Here is an 18,034-nt window from a genome sequence, read left to right as displayed (position 1 = left end):
AGGAGGAAAGGATGTCTCTGCCCTTTTTATGTATAACATCTGTGTTCACCGACGAGTCCAACTTATTGTCCATGTGCATGCGTAGATATTTGTAGGCTTCCAACTCTTCATTGTCTGCGTCACAAATGTTGATTGGACAAGAAAGGGGCTTAGACCTTTGACAATCCACTACCATTTCCTTGGTTTTTGAGGTGTCCACTAGGAGGCGGTTTTGGTGACTCCAGTCTTTTATCAGGCCCCTGTATTCCTTTTCCTGTCCACTCCTGATACATGCAACAATAGCAGTATTAAATGCATCAGTTAATGAATTAATTAAATGCAGTAGCACACATTTGAATGTTTATTCACATGAGATTCAGTGTTTTGTTATGTTTTCTCTCATAGCCTAGAAGCCATTAAACCCTTATAATAACCACAGAGTCTACTACAGCTTCATCTTTGTCTTTAACAAGTCGACTGTTCTTGTTTCCAGGTTGCTGCCTTGTTAGTTCACCAGTCTAAGTTGTTAGCATGAGCTTATTGTTATATTTACTGTGTGCAACAGTGAAGGATTGTGGGAATTCTACTCTGATGGGCTGCTAAGACATAAATGCCTCATGAGTGCCCAGATCATAGCACTGATATATCTGTGGGAGAAGAGAAGAAAGGAGTGTTTTAGATTTGTTCTCTCAGAAAGATTGGAGCATTTAATTATTCATAAGCAACTACAGGCAGCTCTACTGGCACTGAAACAAGAGCCGCTACTCAGCAAATACTGGAGATAATTTACTGAATCCAAAATATCCTGCCTCTGAGTGTGTGTGTTGGGGTGGGAGAGTGTGCTGTATGTATGCCTATCCATCTGTGTGTGTCTGTGTGTTTCTGTGCATGCTTGTACATGTGTGCAGACAGATGCTTTTTCTGTTATCAGTCCCATCGCTCCTTTGAGGGGTGAGCGAACTGGGTCAGTGCACTCTGTAAGCTTGGTTTTGGAAACATAATGTACATGCACACTTCCACAGCAAACACACATACAAACACATGCACACTCATACCTCTAAGCCTTGTTTTGGAGGAAAAATTGTACGGCTGTGAAGTTTAGCCCAAATGTGGCAAATGTTCAGCTGGATTGGTACTGAATCCACAAAGGAAACAATTTATCTCTGCAGATTATCATGTGATTCTATTCCCCAAATCCTTCCATGGCAACTTGGTTTATGCTACACTGTAATGCCACATATCATTCTCTCTCCCTTTCTGCGTTTGGGTGTTTATGGTTTGTCCGTGGTAGTATGGAGTAAAAGCTATTTTATGATTAACTGTAATTACAGTGATGCTGGCAGTGAGTTTAACAAAAAAAGACATGGTGCATATTGCAGATATCCACACATGCAGATCTGCTTTCTTCCAGAGAATTAGATAAGAAAACCCCTTTGCAAAAAATCATTTTAGCTCCTAGTTTTTTATGATTACACAAACAAGATATAAGGTGTGAGTAATGACATTTTACATGTTAGCATGCAAGTTTCTTTTGGACAGAGTCAAGCTAGTTTTATTAAGTATTTTAGTATTTGTGCTTAGGTAAACTAACTGACCGCTGGCAGTTACTTTATATTCAGTGCACAAAAGTGGAATTGATCTCATCTAACCCTTCACAAGAAAGCAAATAAGCACATTATCCGATATGTCAAACTATTCTTTTAATGCATTACTAAATGACTTATTCTCATTTTAATTATATAGGATTCAGATGAGACTGAACCGTAAATTGGTTGGACCTTTTTTAACAGCTTATGATTTTCTATATATATATATAATTATTAGCTTGTCTGTAGCTTATCAGGTAGAGCAGTGGGTCTTTTGGTAGTTCGGAGGAGATGCAGCAGAGGTCAAATGGTTTTAGTGCAGTTTTTACAGACTGGAATTTTGCCTGCTGTGGAAGTCCCATCATGCTCTACCACTACCACACCCCACCCCCCTTTTCCATGCAGGCAGTAGTGGGCTGTAATCACTAAATTACTGTTTTCACTCTCAGCTCCAGTCACCACACTGCGCAGCTCCCCTGCTTTGCTCTCCTTCTCCTTCCACCCCATCTTCATTATTTATTGTGAAGCCGTCTTACTGTAAGCTGTCTTCATAAAAGGAAGACTGCACAGGGAGCAGAGGGAGGGGAGGGTGGAAAGTTTGGAATATAAAATGAATTTTCCTAATGCACCACTGATGAAGTGATGAAACACCGGGCTTCCTTTATGCCCACCTCGCCATCACTTGGGCTCTATGTCTGTTTATCCATTCTGTCCACACTCAATTCTCCTTTCTCAAATGAAGCGTACTCCTAAAACATATGATGAAAAACTCAATTTTTCAAAACCTGGGAAACCTCATCCTCATTGAGGCACTGTCAGTACGAGCTACGTATTTGTCACCCCAGCTGTTCCAGCTAAGAACAAATATTATTCATTTGAAATTTGGACAGAGTTTCTGTGACATCCGAAGCAAGGCACTGTGTCCTCATGAAGGACTTGATGACAAATGAATCTACATGTCCTTGAGTCAAGCTGAGGTAGGAGGACACGCTAGGTTTCCTCAGTCTTCCTTTTCTTGTAGCGCAGGAGAGGGGAGGGGGGTGAGGAGAGGATGGGAGACGAGGGGTTGTCATGGGAACAGACATGGAGAGCCCTGTGTGAGTGAGGAGGCTTAAGACAAAATGACAGAATAGTGAAGTGACTGAACGTGGGAGAGGCCGCACAGTCAGATATAAAAAAAATACAGACAGATATAAAAAAGTACAACATACACAACATGGCAGGTTTGTGGAAATATCTCACTTGTGGTGATTCTGTTTTAAAATGGGTGTTGGATGCAGTACAGGGAAGATATCACAAATAAAAGATTTCACTTGTAAGAGCCTAAACCTTGTAACCTTGTGTTTTTTTTTTTTTGTTTCTCTGTGAGGTAGCTTGGTTTCTGTAGGTTGCGCTCCCCTCACCATGCTTTAATTATATTTCAATGAAAAGCTGCTTCTGTGATGGACTGGTGACCTGTCCAGGGTCCTGCCTTTCACCCAAAGAGAGCTGGGACAGGCTCCAGCAGATCCCTGTGACCCTGGTTAGGAATAAGTGGGTGTAGATATTGGATGAATCGATGATAAGTTGCTTATTGAAAGTCTTTCTCTGCTTCTTTCTCTTCTTTTTGTCCTCAGCCCATACCCACCAGCCCTACCAGCAGCTCCCCTACCCCCGGAGGAACTTTGGGCATGTCTAAAATCGATGCTCCCAACATGCAGGATGTGTATATCCTCTCTCCTGTCTCTGGACTTTATAGCACCAGGTCAGACTCTTGCACATGCAGATTGATGATGGTCATTACACTGAATATTATGATCCAGCTGATGACAGTGGTGATGGTACTGATAACGGTGATAATGACAGCTCTGCCCCCTCCAGGGATGAGCTGGGTCTGATGTCATGTGATGACATCAGCCACTACAGTGTGAGCTCCCAATCTGGCTCCAAAGGTTCAGAAGCGGTGAGTTACTATCTAGACCAGGACAGCGGTCAGTACTTCTCCCTTCTGGAGGGAGATGGACCACCAGGGCCTGACTATGACAGGGCACGCAATACCGGGGTTCGCCGCCGGGACAAGACCCCAACTCATGGTAAGACGATTAGTGGAATCCAACAGTGTGAATGGGGCAGGAATGGCTCCGGCTCCTTCTTTTTGTTTTGAAAAACAACATGTTATCTCTCATCTTTTCTTTTGACTTTTTCAAAAGTCCTCCTTACTCATCATCTCACTTCATGCCACTGCTTCTTTGTGTCTTTACCTCACGTACACACGTCCTAGAAACACTGATCACATGCCTAAGGGTCAGTCCACTGTGTTCAGCTCCCTGTCTGCCCCACTACCTGTATCCACCTTTCTCCCAGACAGCTTCCCAGACATCCTGTGCCTTCCCAGGAATCTCTCAAGGGACTGCTATGATGTGCAAAGCAAAGGTCATGTGAAACCGTTTGAAAGCATAATTATATGACAGTGCTGTTGCAGTACACTACTTGTACTGTAAGAAGGTGGAGAAGCACTTGACACATCTGAGAATTAGAAATTATTCTTTAAATTCTCTTCAGCAAATGTATGAAACAGTAGTTTTTTCAAACCATATGACAACCATATGAACCATATCTTATCTTTATCTTACCCACGTGTACAAAATTGTTGGTACCCAAGAAAAACTCGAAATGTTCACCAAAATAATAAATTAAAATGTACTTAAAATAAACTAATGAAAATCAGACACTGTTTTTTAAATGTGGTTCAACAGAAGCATTTAAAAAAACAAACTAATGAAACTAGCCTGGACAAAAATGATGGCACCCCTAGAAAAGATGGAAATGGTGTAATTGGCATCACAGGTGTCTTCACACTTGTAATCAGTCTGTCTGCCTGTTTAGAGGGTAAACAGTAGTCACTGTGATATTTGGTATCATGGTGTGTACTACAATGACCATGGACCACAGAAAGCTAAGGAAAGAATTGTCTCAGGAGATTAGAAAGTAAATGATAGACAAGCATGTTAAAGGTAAAGGCTATAAGACCATCTCCAAGCAGCCTGACGTTCCTGTGACTACAGTTTCACATATTCAGAAAGTTAAGGTCCAAAGGGACTGTAGCCAACGTCCCTGTACGTGACCGCAAGAGGAAAACTGGTGACAAATTGAAGAGACGGATAATATGAATGGTGACCAAAGAGCCCAGAATAACTTCCAAAGAGATTAGAAGTGAACTCCAAGGTCAAGGTTTATCTGTGTCAGATCCATCTGTCACTGTTTGAGCCAAAGTGGACTTAATGGAAGATGACAGAGGAGGACTCCACTGTTGAAAGCAAATCATAAAAAAGCAAGACTGGAATTTGCCAAAATGAAAAATTCACTCAAATTTCAGAATGCCAGATCAAAGAGATGCTAATCTTAGTCACTAATCAATGATTGTCAGCTAGCAGCAAACCTGCTAGCAGATTATCGAGCCAGCACTACTGCTGTTTTGGCTATTCCATTTGATATTTACTAGAAGTTACGTTAAATCTGTAGAAAACCACTGACTTAACTGAATTAGATGAAAATGTGGCCCTGTGTCCTTGCTCTTGCACGTCGTAGCAGCTCATAGACAGTTTTCCTTTGCTTCTCCCTCACCTGCACACACTTTGTCTCACCTGTACACCCCTCTAGCTGTCTCCCACGCTGCCTCTCAGACGCTCCCACTTCCTCCCCAACAGCCGACTCTCTTATTGCTGATTGGTCGTTCCAGGTGACCTCAGACCTGTTTCCATGCCTCCCGAATATAACTGGATGGCCGAGGCCAAGGAACCCAGCATGGTCAAGAGAGGGAGCCGAGGTACACACACACTAACACACGCAAAAATACAGCCCCTCACACACTTAACACAAACAGGTCAGACTGGTGCCGTGCTTCGCTCCATACTCAGCTCAACACATTTCAGCTCATCCTCTGGTTATTCATGGTGATGTGGTTGTGTGAGGATACATATCTGCCAGGTATGTATCTGTCAGAACGACAAATAAACATAAATGCAAGAAAATTGCATTTATACAGCTGCTCTGGAAATGAGGGTATTTCTATGTGACCAATTCTAACCGTTTTGGGGGTGAGACTTGATCTGTATTCACCAAAGGATCCTCCATTCTGCCATCAGAAAGTCTATGAATAACATTAAAGCACAAAACTCCTGTCAAGGCTCTCCCTTTCTGCTTCTCTTTCTCTGTCACCTTTTAGGTTTTCACATTTAAGTAAATGGATAATAAACAAATTAGGTCATAAGCTTTTACTGTCTGTAGCTGTCGAATAAAACTTTCCGTGACTGACAAGATTTAGCAGTAGCAAATAAGCATAATCACTGCAAACAGATTAGTTGTATGTCCTCAGCTCTGGATCCATATCAGATACTACAGCTCTAAGACATTTGTGTCACTTTCTGTTGTTTTGTTTTTTTTTAATCAATGAGGGTCTATTCATCCTCATCGCTTTCTACTCCTGGGTTACCCCACAAGTCTACAATCCCCCCATGGTTTCCTCTCCGTCATCCAGTCTTTTAAGTCTGTCCATCCTCGAACTGATTCATATGACTTTACCCCCTCCCACACAGATTCAGACAACTCCCTGCTGCGTTACCTTAGTGATGACAAGATCCTGGTGATCGAGGAGGAGCCTGACGGCCCAGGCAGGGAGAGCCGGCGGGACTCTACCAGACGCTCTCGGCGCAAGAGCCGCAACCCCAGCAGCCCTAGCTTTCCCATCAGCCCTTCCATGCTGTCCTCCACCCTGCGTCTAGACCAGCCACCTGACGCTTTGCCTGTATGTACACTGTCTTTTACATATAACTTTTTTTTTTCATCCTGTTCATATGAAAGTCAGTTATAAGGATTTCTCATCTCTTACTGTTCTTTTTGGAGAATAACCCTTTAATATCCCTCAAATGAATCATGAAATCAGTCATCTGTGCCTGGGATATATGTAGTTGTAACCACCTTTGTCTTATATTTATTTGTATTGTGTGTATATATATATATATATATATATATATATATATATATATATATATATATATATAAATATATATATAAATCACATATTGTATTATATATATATATATCAAGTCATCCTGAAAATATATACTTTTTATTGTCATTCAATTCATTTGGTAGTTTAAAAAACTTCCTCATAGTATTTGCTGGCTAAGTCTATGAGGAGTGTGGGTGTTTCTACACAGTATGGCTATTTCATGTACACAGATATAGAAATGCCTTTGTTTGACATTCATATTCATTTTCTTTGAATTGGGAAGAAATTATGAAAAGACCAAATCCAGGAATGAATGTATCCATCTGCCAAGTATTCCCTGTGTAGTCGAAAACCTAAAATTGTCTATTCCTTTGTGTCATAGTATGGCACTGTATTTAACACCAGGTTGCCATACTGTTGAACTAGGAGATGTTCCTTTGGACAGTCAGACCATGGGAAGGATAGTTTATTTTACAGAACCCACATACAGCATCCTGCTGTCATAAATTCTGACTATAGCACCAAATGTGTAATTCACAGCTTAAAATAGTACCCAACAAATGCACTGTTTACTCTGATTTGAATAACATTAGCTACTGTATGGTGTCCACCTGTTTTGAATTACTGATTCTTTTTCAAATAATATTTTTGTCCATTTAAAAAATTTCAATGCACACAACTTACTTCATCTCACAGTTGATGTCTTGATGTCTTTATGTGAACTATTTATGGTTGTGCAATAGGTCATAATGTCCCCAGAGTAGATTCACACACGTTGTTTATGTGTGTGTATATCAGATAGAGGAGACAAAGAAAAGTGAATGTGATGAATGTGATTGCTTGGCTGCTAGTATCACGGACTATGAGAATTACACTGACACTCTCAGACACATCCCTGTGCAACACTATGTTTTCTCTCATGCACAGGCCAGTACGTGCACACAAATGTGCACACACACATACACACACGGGCATACAAGAACAAACACTAACTAGCACACAGAAGTGCATTTGTATGCAGGGTAGTCATCTCACGACTTATCCTAACTCATCGTAATATCCCCATCTCCTCAGAAATGCCTGAGTCAAAATAGGAGTTTATTCTGGACAAACACACACACTTGTAAGCGCACACACATACACCCTCACAAACACGTATCCCTGTGAGTAGGTGTATGACTCAGCATCAACCAGACCAATTACAATTGCGACTGACAGACTGTACTTAAAAACACAGGGCACGCAGACATGCACATTCACAGGGTGCTAACAGCTTAGCTCACACCAGCCTCTCTAACCTTCTCAGCTATGCCTTTCTCATAGTAGTGACTCATATCTATTCACTGGCACAAGTCGTATACTATCCTGCACTATCCTGAACAAACACATGGTAACTTTAATGACCTGCTTGTTTCCTCTCTCTCTCTTAATGCAAAACACTAACGTTCTAGCAAATGCACAAACTTCCTGATGGGCAAGATTTGTGTAGTTTTGTGTCTTTGTGGAGTATTTGTGTATTTTACCACAGTGCAATACATATTATACCCCACACAGAGGAATGTAGCGATTTTCAATATATATATTTATATGTATTGAACATGAAGGTTTATTATTTCTGGTTAATGAATTATGAATATCATAAATAATCTTAATAATTTGGGGCACCAGATCCTTTAAATGGTGGATCAACCAATCAATTAATGAGTAATACAGGACATCAGTCTACAACCCGAGGGAGAGTACTCCTGATTCAGTGACATATTTACTGTGTGAAATAGCATTATTCATACCAGTCAATTGTCTTTTTAAGATTTATTCAGCTATTTACAATATATACATGCTATTTACACAGAGGGAAATGGAGGGAAAACTGACTGGAGTAATTAGGTGAATTAACGAATAAAACAGTCTAACAATAAGTTATTTGCAGTGGTGGAAAAGAAATCTTGAAATTAATTTATGTTCTGTGTTTGAGTCTGAGGTCTAAACACAGTTTAGGAGGAAACTCTAAGTAATTATGGAGACCAACTGAGGTTAGTGTGAGACAACCAGCACAGCCACAGGTTACTTGCTTGTGCTCGGGTTTACTGAGGCTCAGTCTGTTCCGCTATGGGCTGATCTGACTGCAGTCTGCCGGCGGGTTTACAGGAGAGAGTAGACGTTCCCCAAATCCTGGGCTGCAGGCCTGAGTCCATTCGTCGCCTTTCCTCACTCTCCGTCTGGCCGCTGCAGGGTCACCCCATGGAGTTGGTTGATGTGAGATGGTCAGCTGGAGATGAGCTGTAGGACAGTCACACACAGGGAGAATGTCTTTGTTACTCCTCTGCTGGGCAGTAAAATCACTCTCTACCTCATCTTCTTCTCAGAGACAGAGAGGGTCTCGAGGAAATCTCTTAACTTTCTCTGAATCGGTCTGGAACTCTGTCCATTTCTGTTCTTTTCAGGGTGTTCAGTTCCAGAGTTCCATTCTTTGAGAGTTCTCAGGGTGTATCTGTCTGTGTACTGTCTTTTTGTGTCTTGCCGCGCTGGGCAGGGAAATCCATCTGGTTTGTCCCACGACTGTGCTTGGCACGATGTGATTGGTCCAGGAAGTGCTGCATTCTTGCTGGTGATTGGTTTAAAGCTCACTGGTCATGTGTGAATCAAGAGAGTAACTTATTATGTTGTAAGTTTTAAGAATGTTTTTCTAACATGGGAACAATAATTTCTTTTTCCACCCAGCAAACCTCAAACATATAACAAACCTAGTAACTAACTAGTCAATAGTTCAGCAACATCATAAATGAAAATGAATAAAACTTCAAAGTTATATGGATTAACTACAAGCATGAATAACATAAACAATACAGTGTTCATTTTGACAGCAGATTTTAAATTAGTTTTAGTCATAGTCTTTTGACTAAAATGCAATTTTAGTTTTACTCATATTTTAGTCATCTTCTTTGTTTTAGTTTTAGTCTAGTTTTAGTCGACTAAATAGCATACGATTTTAGTCGACTAAATCTACTGTAGATTTAGTCGACTAAAATCTATTGGGTTTAATTTAAGTGTGATTTAGTAAAACTATTGTAATATACAAAATATTCTAAATTAAAATTAGATGAAAAACAAGTTTCATTAAATATATATGGAATATGGCTTTTCCATAAAAGACCAAAAATTAGATATGCATTGTTTATAACCTGCATATGACATTCTTCATTCTTTAAAGCAAAAGGTCAACTCCAAAATATTTAAGAGAAAAACTGTATTTAGCAGTAATGCCATTGCATCAAAGATGAAACTGACCCATATATCTTCTCTTTGTTTTCTCCAGCTGTTTCCATTTCATTACAGTTTAAGTCAGACACAAACCCAGTGTACTCGCGCATCCCGTGTCACTAGGTGGATCAGTTACTTTTCAAATGTGCGTGTGTGTCTAAGAAGATTGATTCTGATTGGATCTTTTCTAAAACATCCCTCACTCACATTTTTGTCTCATTTTTATTAGTCAACGAAAATGTCAATATATTTTTATTTAGTTTTCATCGTCATCACGTAATTTTTATTTAGTTAATGTCTTGTTTTCGTCAGTGAAAACTTGTTGACGAAAATTATAATGAAAATACTTCGTTAACGAAATTAACACTGAAACAATAGCACAGCTTCTATATCACACTGTAGTCTGACAATGATGCTCTGTAGTTCTGGTCACACAGTTGGTCTGGTCTGGTCACACACAGTCTGTGTGACCAGACCAGACCTACAGGATATAAAGACCAGTTCATAAGTCATTGTATAGGTTTCAGGTCTTGCCTGAAATGGGAGTAGTTTCAAAGTATTTACAGCAGGATGTAAAGCACCAAAAAGGGGGGTTTCTTTGTGAAGAGCCAGTGATCTGCTCTTTATCAAATGTAGTCTTGACAGTACAGTACTTGTTGGAGAGGGCCTGTACCGTCCCCTGTTGTTTACTGTAGTAAACAAAGAGTTTTATAGCCATAAATTGTCAGAGGGTTCTGAACATATTTTCCTGCCTTAGGTCCGCTACATCAAGTATCCTAAAATCATTCAAAATATTATGCATATAGTACATAGAAAAGAACATTCAGCATTTCTTGTGTTGCAAACTTTGATGCAAGATGGATGGATTATGAGATGATGGGCACCTGGAAAGACTTCTCATTTACAGTGTTAAACACCATTACCATTACATTTGTTTACTATACCTTCTTTATATTTAAATGATTCTCAAAAGGACTTTTGACTGATCTCTTTTGCACTCCGTCAAGAACTAATGCTAATGACTATGGTTTAGAGACGCAGCAACCCCTTGGTTCCCATGTCCACAGTTGATGTTGGCCAATAAATGTATTTTGATCTAATACCCAGATTGTGACTGTTTTAAAGGACCCCACAAACATTTTTTTTTTAGAATTCAGTGGAGGTTATGTTTTACAGAGACTATTTTATTAGTAGTTCACTCATGATGAAATTATAGTCATCATGAAATCAAGTCTGTAATGGGATAAAAAAAAAAAATGTTCTGCTGGTGTGTGAACTGATCAAAGAAACTGTAACAGCAACATTTCTGAGGGTGGGAAAATAACTTTGAATGCATTTTTTTTATGATCTGCACTCTTCCATGTTTTATTCATTTAAATATTTAATGAAATATTTGATGGTCCTTAGAGAAATTTTAACAAAGTCCTTTCCCTCTGTCTCTTAGCGAGGTGCGGACACACTGCGAGCAGACACAGCAGACAGGTCAGTTTGTTTTAGTGTTTGTTTGTGGTTTAGCCACATGCTTGTAATTGATAGAATGCATTGTAAGGGACATATGTTGTTAAATTCAATTTTGTCTGTCCACCTGCAGGTATTCAGGCTCAGGAAGCTCAGGAGCAGCCTCCATGAGGAAGGTAGGAGAGCAGACGGTATTAAGGCTCTGACTGTGTCCGAGACTTTTTCTAAATCTTTCCATACTAGTCTTGATTTTTAAACAACCCTGGCTTTGCATTACATTTTGATTCTGACTCAAACCACAATTTAATGAAGCAACAGAGGCTTCGCAGTTACATCATCAGTTTCCTAGCAACCACATCCACGGTTACAAGAAGATCAATGGTGTCCAAATAACAGCTGAATATACAGCCAGAGAAGAATAGGAGAGATACCTGAGATTTAATCCATTCAGGACTGTAATAATTAAATAAGAGATAACAGTGGGATGAGGTAAGTTGCTTCTATATTTAGGCCACTGTGACAATTGAAGCTGTCTTAGTCCTAGTTCTCCTTCAGAGCATTATGAGTTGCAGCACACAATAAATCAGCTCTGATGACTATAAACATGTGTATTCTGCTAGGTAGACCTAGATTAATAGCCAGCATGCTTGTCCAGCTATGTTAATGTTAACATCTGTTAAGCTAAAAGCTAATAGCTAACAGTGTGCAGTTCAGTAGCATGCTAGCATCCTGACATAATCTAAACACAAAATGTGATCTCAAAGCAATACTATTTAACATTTACAAGACGAAAAAGAATATTTAACTAAAAGTTAAATTCATAAGCAATAAAAGGCACAACTGTTCTATTTCACTTCAGTATGTTGGCTAATGCTAGATCATTTTAGATCAGGGGCAGTCAACCCATGTTCCTTGAGGGCCACTGTCCTGCTTGTTTTCCAACTCTTCCTGCCCTAGCCCCTGCTGATTACCTATGGCAGGTGCGATCAGTCGATCCGAAACAAGTGAGGACTGTAACAGGAGTTGCTTTAGATAGATTTTGTAAGGCAGATATTATTGAGTTACTGACTTTTTGACTCTTTTGATACACTATATTTTAGGAAATAAGCTAAACATGGGATGACATGGAATTGGTTGCTCCTCTTTGTAGGAAATGCTTCAACACCAAAACAGAAAATTTTCTTAAACATGGCTTTCTTCCATTTTTTGTTTTTTATTTAACCAACATATTTTTTTTTTATTTCTTCTCTGTAGCCTTTCCATTACACCTCTCTAAGAACGAAACCCAAAAAGAGAAATAAAGGTAGGCAAAAGGAGAGCTGAGACAGGCCTGATGATACAACAAATTGCTTAAGTTTGTGAAAAGTCGAGATGTGCAGTCAAGTGTCCTCCTCTCTCTCTTAGCAGGTTCACTCACTAGTGCAAGTCGAAGGAGAATTTCCTGTAAGGACCTGGGCCACGGTGACTGCGAGGGCTGGCTGTGGAAGAAGAAGGATGCTAAAGGCTACTTCACCCAGAAATGGCGGAAGTACTGGTTTGTCCTTAAAGAGTCCTGTCTCTACTGGTACACTAACCAAAATGTAAGGCATCACATTCAGCGAGCTCTCTACCTTTGACCTGCCTTTTCTCTCCTTGCATGTTTATTGCTAAAAGATGTGTACAGCCATAAGATATTACAACTTCAACAGATGTTTAGGGGAATTAAAGGGGTGCTGGATCAAGTTTACACATAAAGGTCAGTTTATTTATTGTGGACAGCATCACTCAGTCTGTAAAATCAGCTGTATAATGTCTGCTGGGTCCCCAGAGAAGCTGTCAGGTCTGACAAAGTTATCCTGACTATGTCATCAAACCAAGATGTTAATCATTAGACATCTTGTTTTGTCAGACCAGTCATCCAAAGAGTGGAGGAAATTCATTTAGAATGACTGATTTATAACCCAAATAGCTGCTGTTGGTCAACTAACTTATTCATCAAAGAAAGATGTGGTTTCAATGTTTGGATCAGTGGATTGCAGGAATATTTCATCTATCTTTAAGTTAAGCAGTGAAAGGAGTTTATCCTGGCCAATGTAAACAACATATGTTCTTTTCGTATGCTTGACTAGAGTTCTACTATCCCAAATAAAATTAAAATATCACCATACATGACATTTTGTTCTCTGTGTTAACGATGTACCACCACTCTCCATCTGTCTCTGCCTGCAGGATGAGAAAGCTGAGGGCTTCATCAGCCTTCCAGAGTTCAGAATAGACCGAGCCATAGAGTGCAGGCGGAAATTGTGAGTGTCCGTCACATGTCGCTGAAATTACTTATCAAATACATTTGCACTCGCCCACGCAACATGAACACTCAGAAACCTCTGATGCATGTACAAAACCGCTGATCAGTATTCTCCCTGACTGTCCGCAGTGCCTTCAAAGCCTGTCATCCCAAAATCAAGAGCTTCTTCTTTGCTACAGACTGTCTTGAGGAAATGAACCGGTGAGTGTGTGTGAGTCTCTGAGTATGTATTTGCGTCTTAATGCTGGCCATAAGCACAGGTGGGGACATCATGTGCTCTGCCATGAATATTTTAACTGACTAAGCCAAGTTTACACAAGGTAGTAGCGCACCAACACAACACTGTGCATAAATAACGCATGAACCTGGATTCATTTGTTAAATGTAGAACAGTGTGTGTGTATGAGATAGAGAGCGAGATTGTAGTGATATTTGCACAATCACTGTCTGATTAGCTCTAATTATCCATGCCTCTCCTCAATGACATAGAGTGATAATTGGGGAGAGTAATTAACAAGTTATATTTGACTTCCATACTATGTTTGGAAGTGCATGTGGCACTGTAGCACATAGTTACAGGTGGATTTTAGCACAGGCATCAGAAAAATTGGCTCATTCTATATGTAAAAATGATTGTGCCCATCTGGTGAACTAATATATTGTGTTGCCCTAGCTTGTGGATATTTAGCCTAATATAGTGTTTGCAGTTGCAAACAGTGGTCTTGATCTGCTGTGAAATGCTCTAGCATGCTTAACCAAACCACAGTGTTCATTATTACATTACACAGATAGTTCATAGAGTTTTTGTCTCTGTAAATCATTACAAGAATATGTTGCCTTCTGAACACATAAATCTTTAAAAATGGGTCATGAGTATATAGTTATATTTTTAAAAAAAATTTGTAAAACAGCTTGCAACTTTTGTCTTCAGCAAAGGTTATTTTAAAAGGGCTCAACAGCAAACTTTGAACTATTTTCAGATGTGGATTAATACACATTTTGTGCGGATTAATATATATTATAATATATATATATATAATAAGTTTTATCTGTATGAGTTTTATTTATACTCAAACAATACTTGTTAGTCAGATCAAGTCATCGTTAGTATATGTGTTTTGAATGAATTTGTTGGCAGTAAGAAAAATATCTAAACTCAGTGACAAAGTGTATTTCTGTTCATGCAATTCCTTATATGCTTAGTTTCCTGTTGCATAGAAGGTCTGGGCCTCTATTCTTAGTAGTGACCTTGTTATTAGGTGTCTGCAGAGAGACACAGGCTGGAATCTGCAATGAAGATGCACAGCAGGGTGGGATGAGGGCAGGAAGTGTGGATGTTGGAAAAGAACACCATCTGGGATTCACTCTTCAGAGAAAGTGGGACAGAGAATTGTCACTTTTCTTCTTCTCTGTAATTGTCTTGATGCTTTTTTTCTTCTCATTAGGGGGGCGGGAATCAGGTAGACAGGCATCAACTGTGAAGAGATACCAGTTAAATTATTTAGAGTGAAAGTTTTTATTTTTATAATTTATCACCTTTTCTCTCGTTTCTCTCCCTTCTGATGCTATACCTTTCATCTCTCACTTTTCATGCCTCCTTTTCTTGTTTCCTATAGGTGGATGAACCGACTGGGGCTGGCTGCTATTGGCTACACACCGGATGACAAAGTTCCACGTCCTGATGAAGGTGAGCTGTATTGGCTGTTAGAAATGATTGACTCTACCTTTTCATCCATGAATTACTAACATTCGTGTGTTTTTATCTCAATATCAGACTACTGGAGTGAGAGTGATCAAGATGAGGTTGATGGCTCAATGACTCTCAAGCAGGAGGGACCCTCATCCCTCTGTGATACCTATCACCGAACACCATCAGTGAGTACACACACACATATACATATTTCAACATTGTCTTTGTGTTGTTTTACTGTTATGGAATATTTTATACCTAAAAGCTCCAAGTTTTCAGAGCCACATAGACCAGAACTCTTTGCATTAATGAAATATAGTTTGTGAGACTTGCTAGGTGAGCAGACACAGCCATCACTTCTGTGTTCCTGTGCCAGAACCTGCTCACAGTCTGACCTCTAGGTGGTGACAATTGACAACACACATTACATCTATGATGTAACACACTTACAAAATACAATGTCTTCCTCCAATTTTCAGACATGTACATTAAAAGCCAGTGGTGCTGGTACCCCCGTTTTTTCATTTTTGGGGTTGTTCAAGAGAGTTACTCATTTGCCATCTCATTGCTTTTTTGTTCTCATGTTTTGTTCTCTATCTGCCCTTTACACTTTCTTGTCCGGTCTTTTTTTTCTTTTATGTGTCTGTCCTTGCGCCCCTCCTCCTTCTCCTTGGTTTGCGGGTCACATTTTCCTTGTTTCTGTGTCAACCCTTTATATACTGTATCCTTCCCCTTTATCACCCCATCTGCCTCACTCACCCTTGACCCTTCAGACTAACCTCCTGCACAGTTATGACCAACTGCCCCGCTCAGTCAGCTCCATGAGCCTCATGCGCTCCACTCCATCCCCACTTCCTCCACCAATGAGTGCCTCCACTTCCCCCGTCCCACCACAGATGGTCTCTTCCACCTCCCCTCTCCCTCTCCAGGTCAATTCTTCTAGTCCCTTCCCGGAGCCCAAGCACGGCCGGCACTTCTCTAGTGAGTCCACACACTCCCACTCCTCTGCTGAGGACCAGCGTGGAGACAGCATGGGCATGGGCACAGGCACAGGCAGCACCAGCACTCACTCATCCGGCTGTCGCTCTTCCCATCGTGAGCGCCGCTCCTGGCAGGACCTCATTGAGACCCCTCTAACCAGTGCGGGGCTGCATTTCCTTCAGACAGCGCCAGGAGAGAGTGATTACGGAGGCCTAATGGGGGGCATGGCTGGAGAGATGGGGCTGTATGGAGGGTTGGGCAGACAGGGCATGTCCCCGGAGAGACGCAGGCAGGCCACCCTGCCCGTTCGGAGACATCACGCCGCAGAGAGGGACAGAGAACGGGATGGGCCCTTCCCACTGGAACGGGGGCCACACACACACAGCCACACACACCGACGCTCCCACAAGCAGCGGAGCCAGAGTCTGCCCAGGAACAGGGACCCAATACCAGGAAAGCTGTTACATTCCTCAGCTCATATGGAGGAGAGGAGTGAAGATGAGGAGGCAGAAGGGCAGGCTGCAGATATGCTTGAGGGTGAGGAGGGTAAGAAAATTACACATTGTTTAGAATATACGAGCAGAATGGCTTTTTAGTAATAAACGGGTCACGAATACTGTGCTTCTCGGTTGTTTCCTGACTGTCTCAGACCTGCGGGAGTTGAGAGTTGAGAGCAGAGAGAGGAGGGTGTCAGAGGGAAGGGAGCGGAGACTGTCAGAGAGCAGGGAGCCGGAGCCACTTGATGGTCTAGAGCAACTGTACCGGGTGCTGGAGCAAGCTAACGTGACAGCCCTGGGAGACCCAAGACCCTGTACCAGGCAAGAGCTCCGACGCTGTTTCACCCAGAGAGCCAGAGACCCCCTGCTCAATGAAAGGCTGCACCGGGTCCGAGCCCTGCGCAGCACCTTGAAGGTAGCACAAGATGACTGTATGACTGACACAAGACAAATTTGGGGATTAAGTTTAAGGGTTCAATTTAGTAACCTTCCAATGTCTCTTACAGGCCAAAGAGTCGGAGCTGGCAGTAATCTGTGCCCTCCTGGAGGACCCTGGCCTGTGTTCCCAGACCTTTAGAGAGTGGAAGCAGTGGAACAGTGAGCTCTACTCAGATATCTGCCAGCTTAACCCTGGCACCAACGGCCAGAGCGACCTCTCCCCTCTGGCCGCGCCTCTCATGACCCACACACACTCCTTCATTGAGACACACGTGTGAGAATGTGAAGCAAAGCAAGGACTTGACACACACACACACATATATAGTAGACCTTTACATTAGCCAAAACATTTCGTCTGATCACGACACTCACGCACACACACACACACACACACACACACACACACACACACACACACAGGAACACACATTGTAAGATGTGTAAATATCATAGAGGGAACAGTCTGAGACCTGAGTGTATAAACTTTTGATAATCTTGAGGACCCCACAGGGTGCCTATTGCATGCCTGAACAGAAAGCATTAATCTTCCTTTGTCTGTAAACTCCACATGCTTGTCAAGCAAAATGGAAAAAACTTTTTAACATGTTTCTTTGTATTCTCTTGGTTTTGCTATTTTTTGGTTGATTTTAGAGGGGGGGGGGAGCTATGTAGCAGCAATACAGAGGAGAATCCTTTTCACCACAGCACTGTACTTTTGTACTGATGAACTTTGCACCCAGAGCCACCAGTTCTCCCCCTTTCTCTCGCTATCTTCTTTTTTTTTCTCTCTCACTGCATATCTCTGATTTACAGGGACCTCACTGTTATTCCAGACTGATCTGATGGGACAGTGTGGTTAAAGTAAGGGCA

The 18,034-nt window shown here is 41.2% G+C and overlaps 1 protein-coding gene across 1 annotated transcript in view; it reads left to right on the top strand.

Moving 5' to 3' along the window:
• LOC113144345 (connector enhancer of kinase suppressor of ras 2) overlaps nucleotides 1–17,816 on the top strand; it is a 47,988-nt gene extending 30,172 nt beyond the window's left edge. The window contains exons 10-24 of the mRNA XM_026330337.1: nucleotides 3,182–3,309; nucleotides 3,426–3,637; nucleotides 5,284–5,370; nucleotides 6,140–6,348; nucleotides 11,261–11,298; nucleotides 11,408–11,450; nucleotides 12,529–12,577; nucleotides 12,682–12,854; nucleotides 13,483–13,556; nucleotides 13,688–13,759; nucleotides 15,175–15,245; nucleotides 15,333–15,433; nucleotides 16,022–16,775; nucleotides 16,879–17,141; nucleotides 17,233–17,816. Coding sequence (XP_026186122.1) covers nucleotides 3,182–3,309; nucleotides 3,426–3,637; nucleotides 5,284–5,370; nucleotides 6,140–6,348; nucleotides 11,261–11,298; nucleotides 11,408–11,450; nucleotides 12,529–12,577; nucleotides 12,682–12,854; nucleotides 13,483–13,556; nucleotides 13,688–13,759; nucleotides 15,175–15,245; nucleotides 15,333–15,433; nucleotides 16,022–16,775; nucleotides 16,879–17,141; nucleotides 17,233–17,442 — 2,484 coding nt within the window. The 3' untranslated portion in view covers nucleotides 17,443–17,816. The remainder of the gene's footprint in view (nucleotides 1–3,181; nucleotides 3,310–3,425; nucleotides 3,638–5,283; nucleotides 5,371–6,139; nucleotides 6,349–11,260; nucleotides 11,299–11,407; nucleotides 11,451–12,528; nucleotides 12,578–12,681; nucleotides 12,855–13,482; nucleotides 13,557–13,687; nucleotides 13,760–15,174; nucleotides 15,246–15,332; nucleotides 15,434–16,021; nucleotides 16,776–16,878; nucleotides 17,142–17,232) is intronic.
• The last annotated feature ends 218 nt before the right edge of the window (nucleotides 17,817–18,034 follow it).

Source organism: Mastacembelus armatus, chromosome 10 (genome assembly GCF_900324485.2).
Source record: "Mastacembelus armatus chromosome 10, fMasArm1.2, whole genome shotgun sequence".
NCBI classification, from domain to species: Eukaryota; Metazoa; Chordata; class Actinopteri; order Synbranchiformes; family Mastacembelidae; genus Mastacembelus; species Mastacembelus armatus.
Note: the sequence above shows the minus strand (reverse complement) of the source record. Positions and strands in the feature narration are given on the sequence as shown.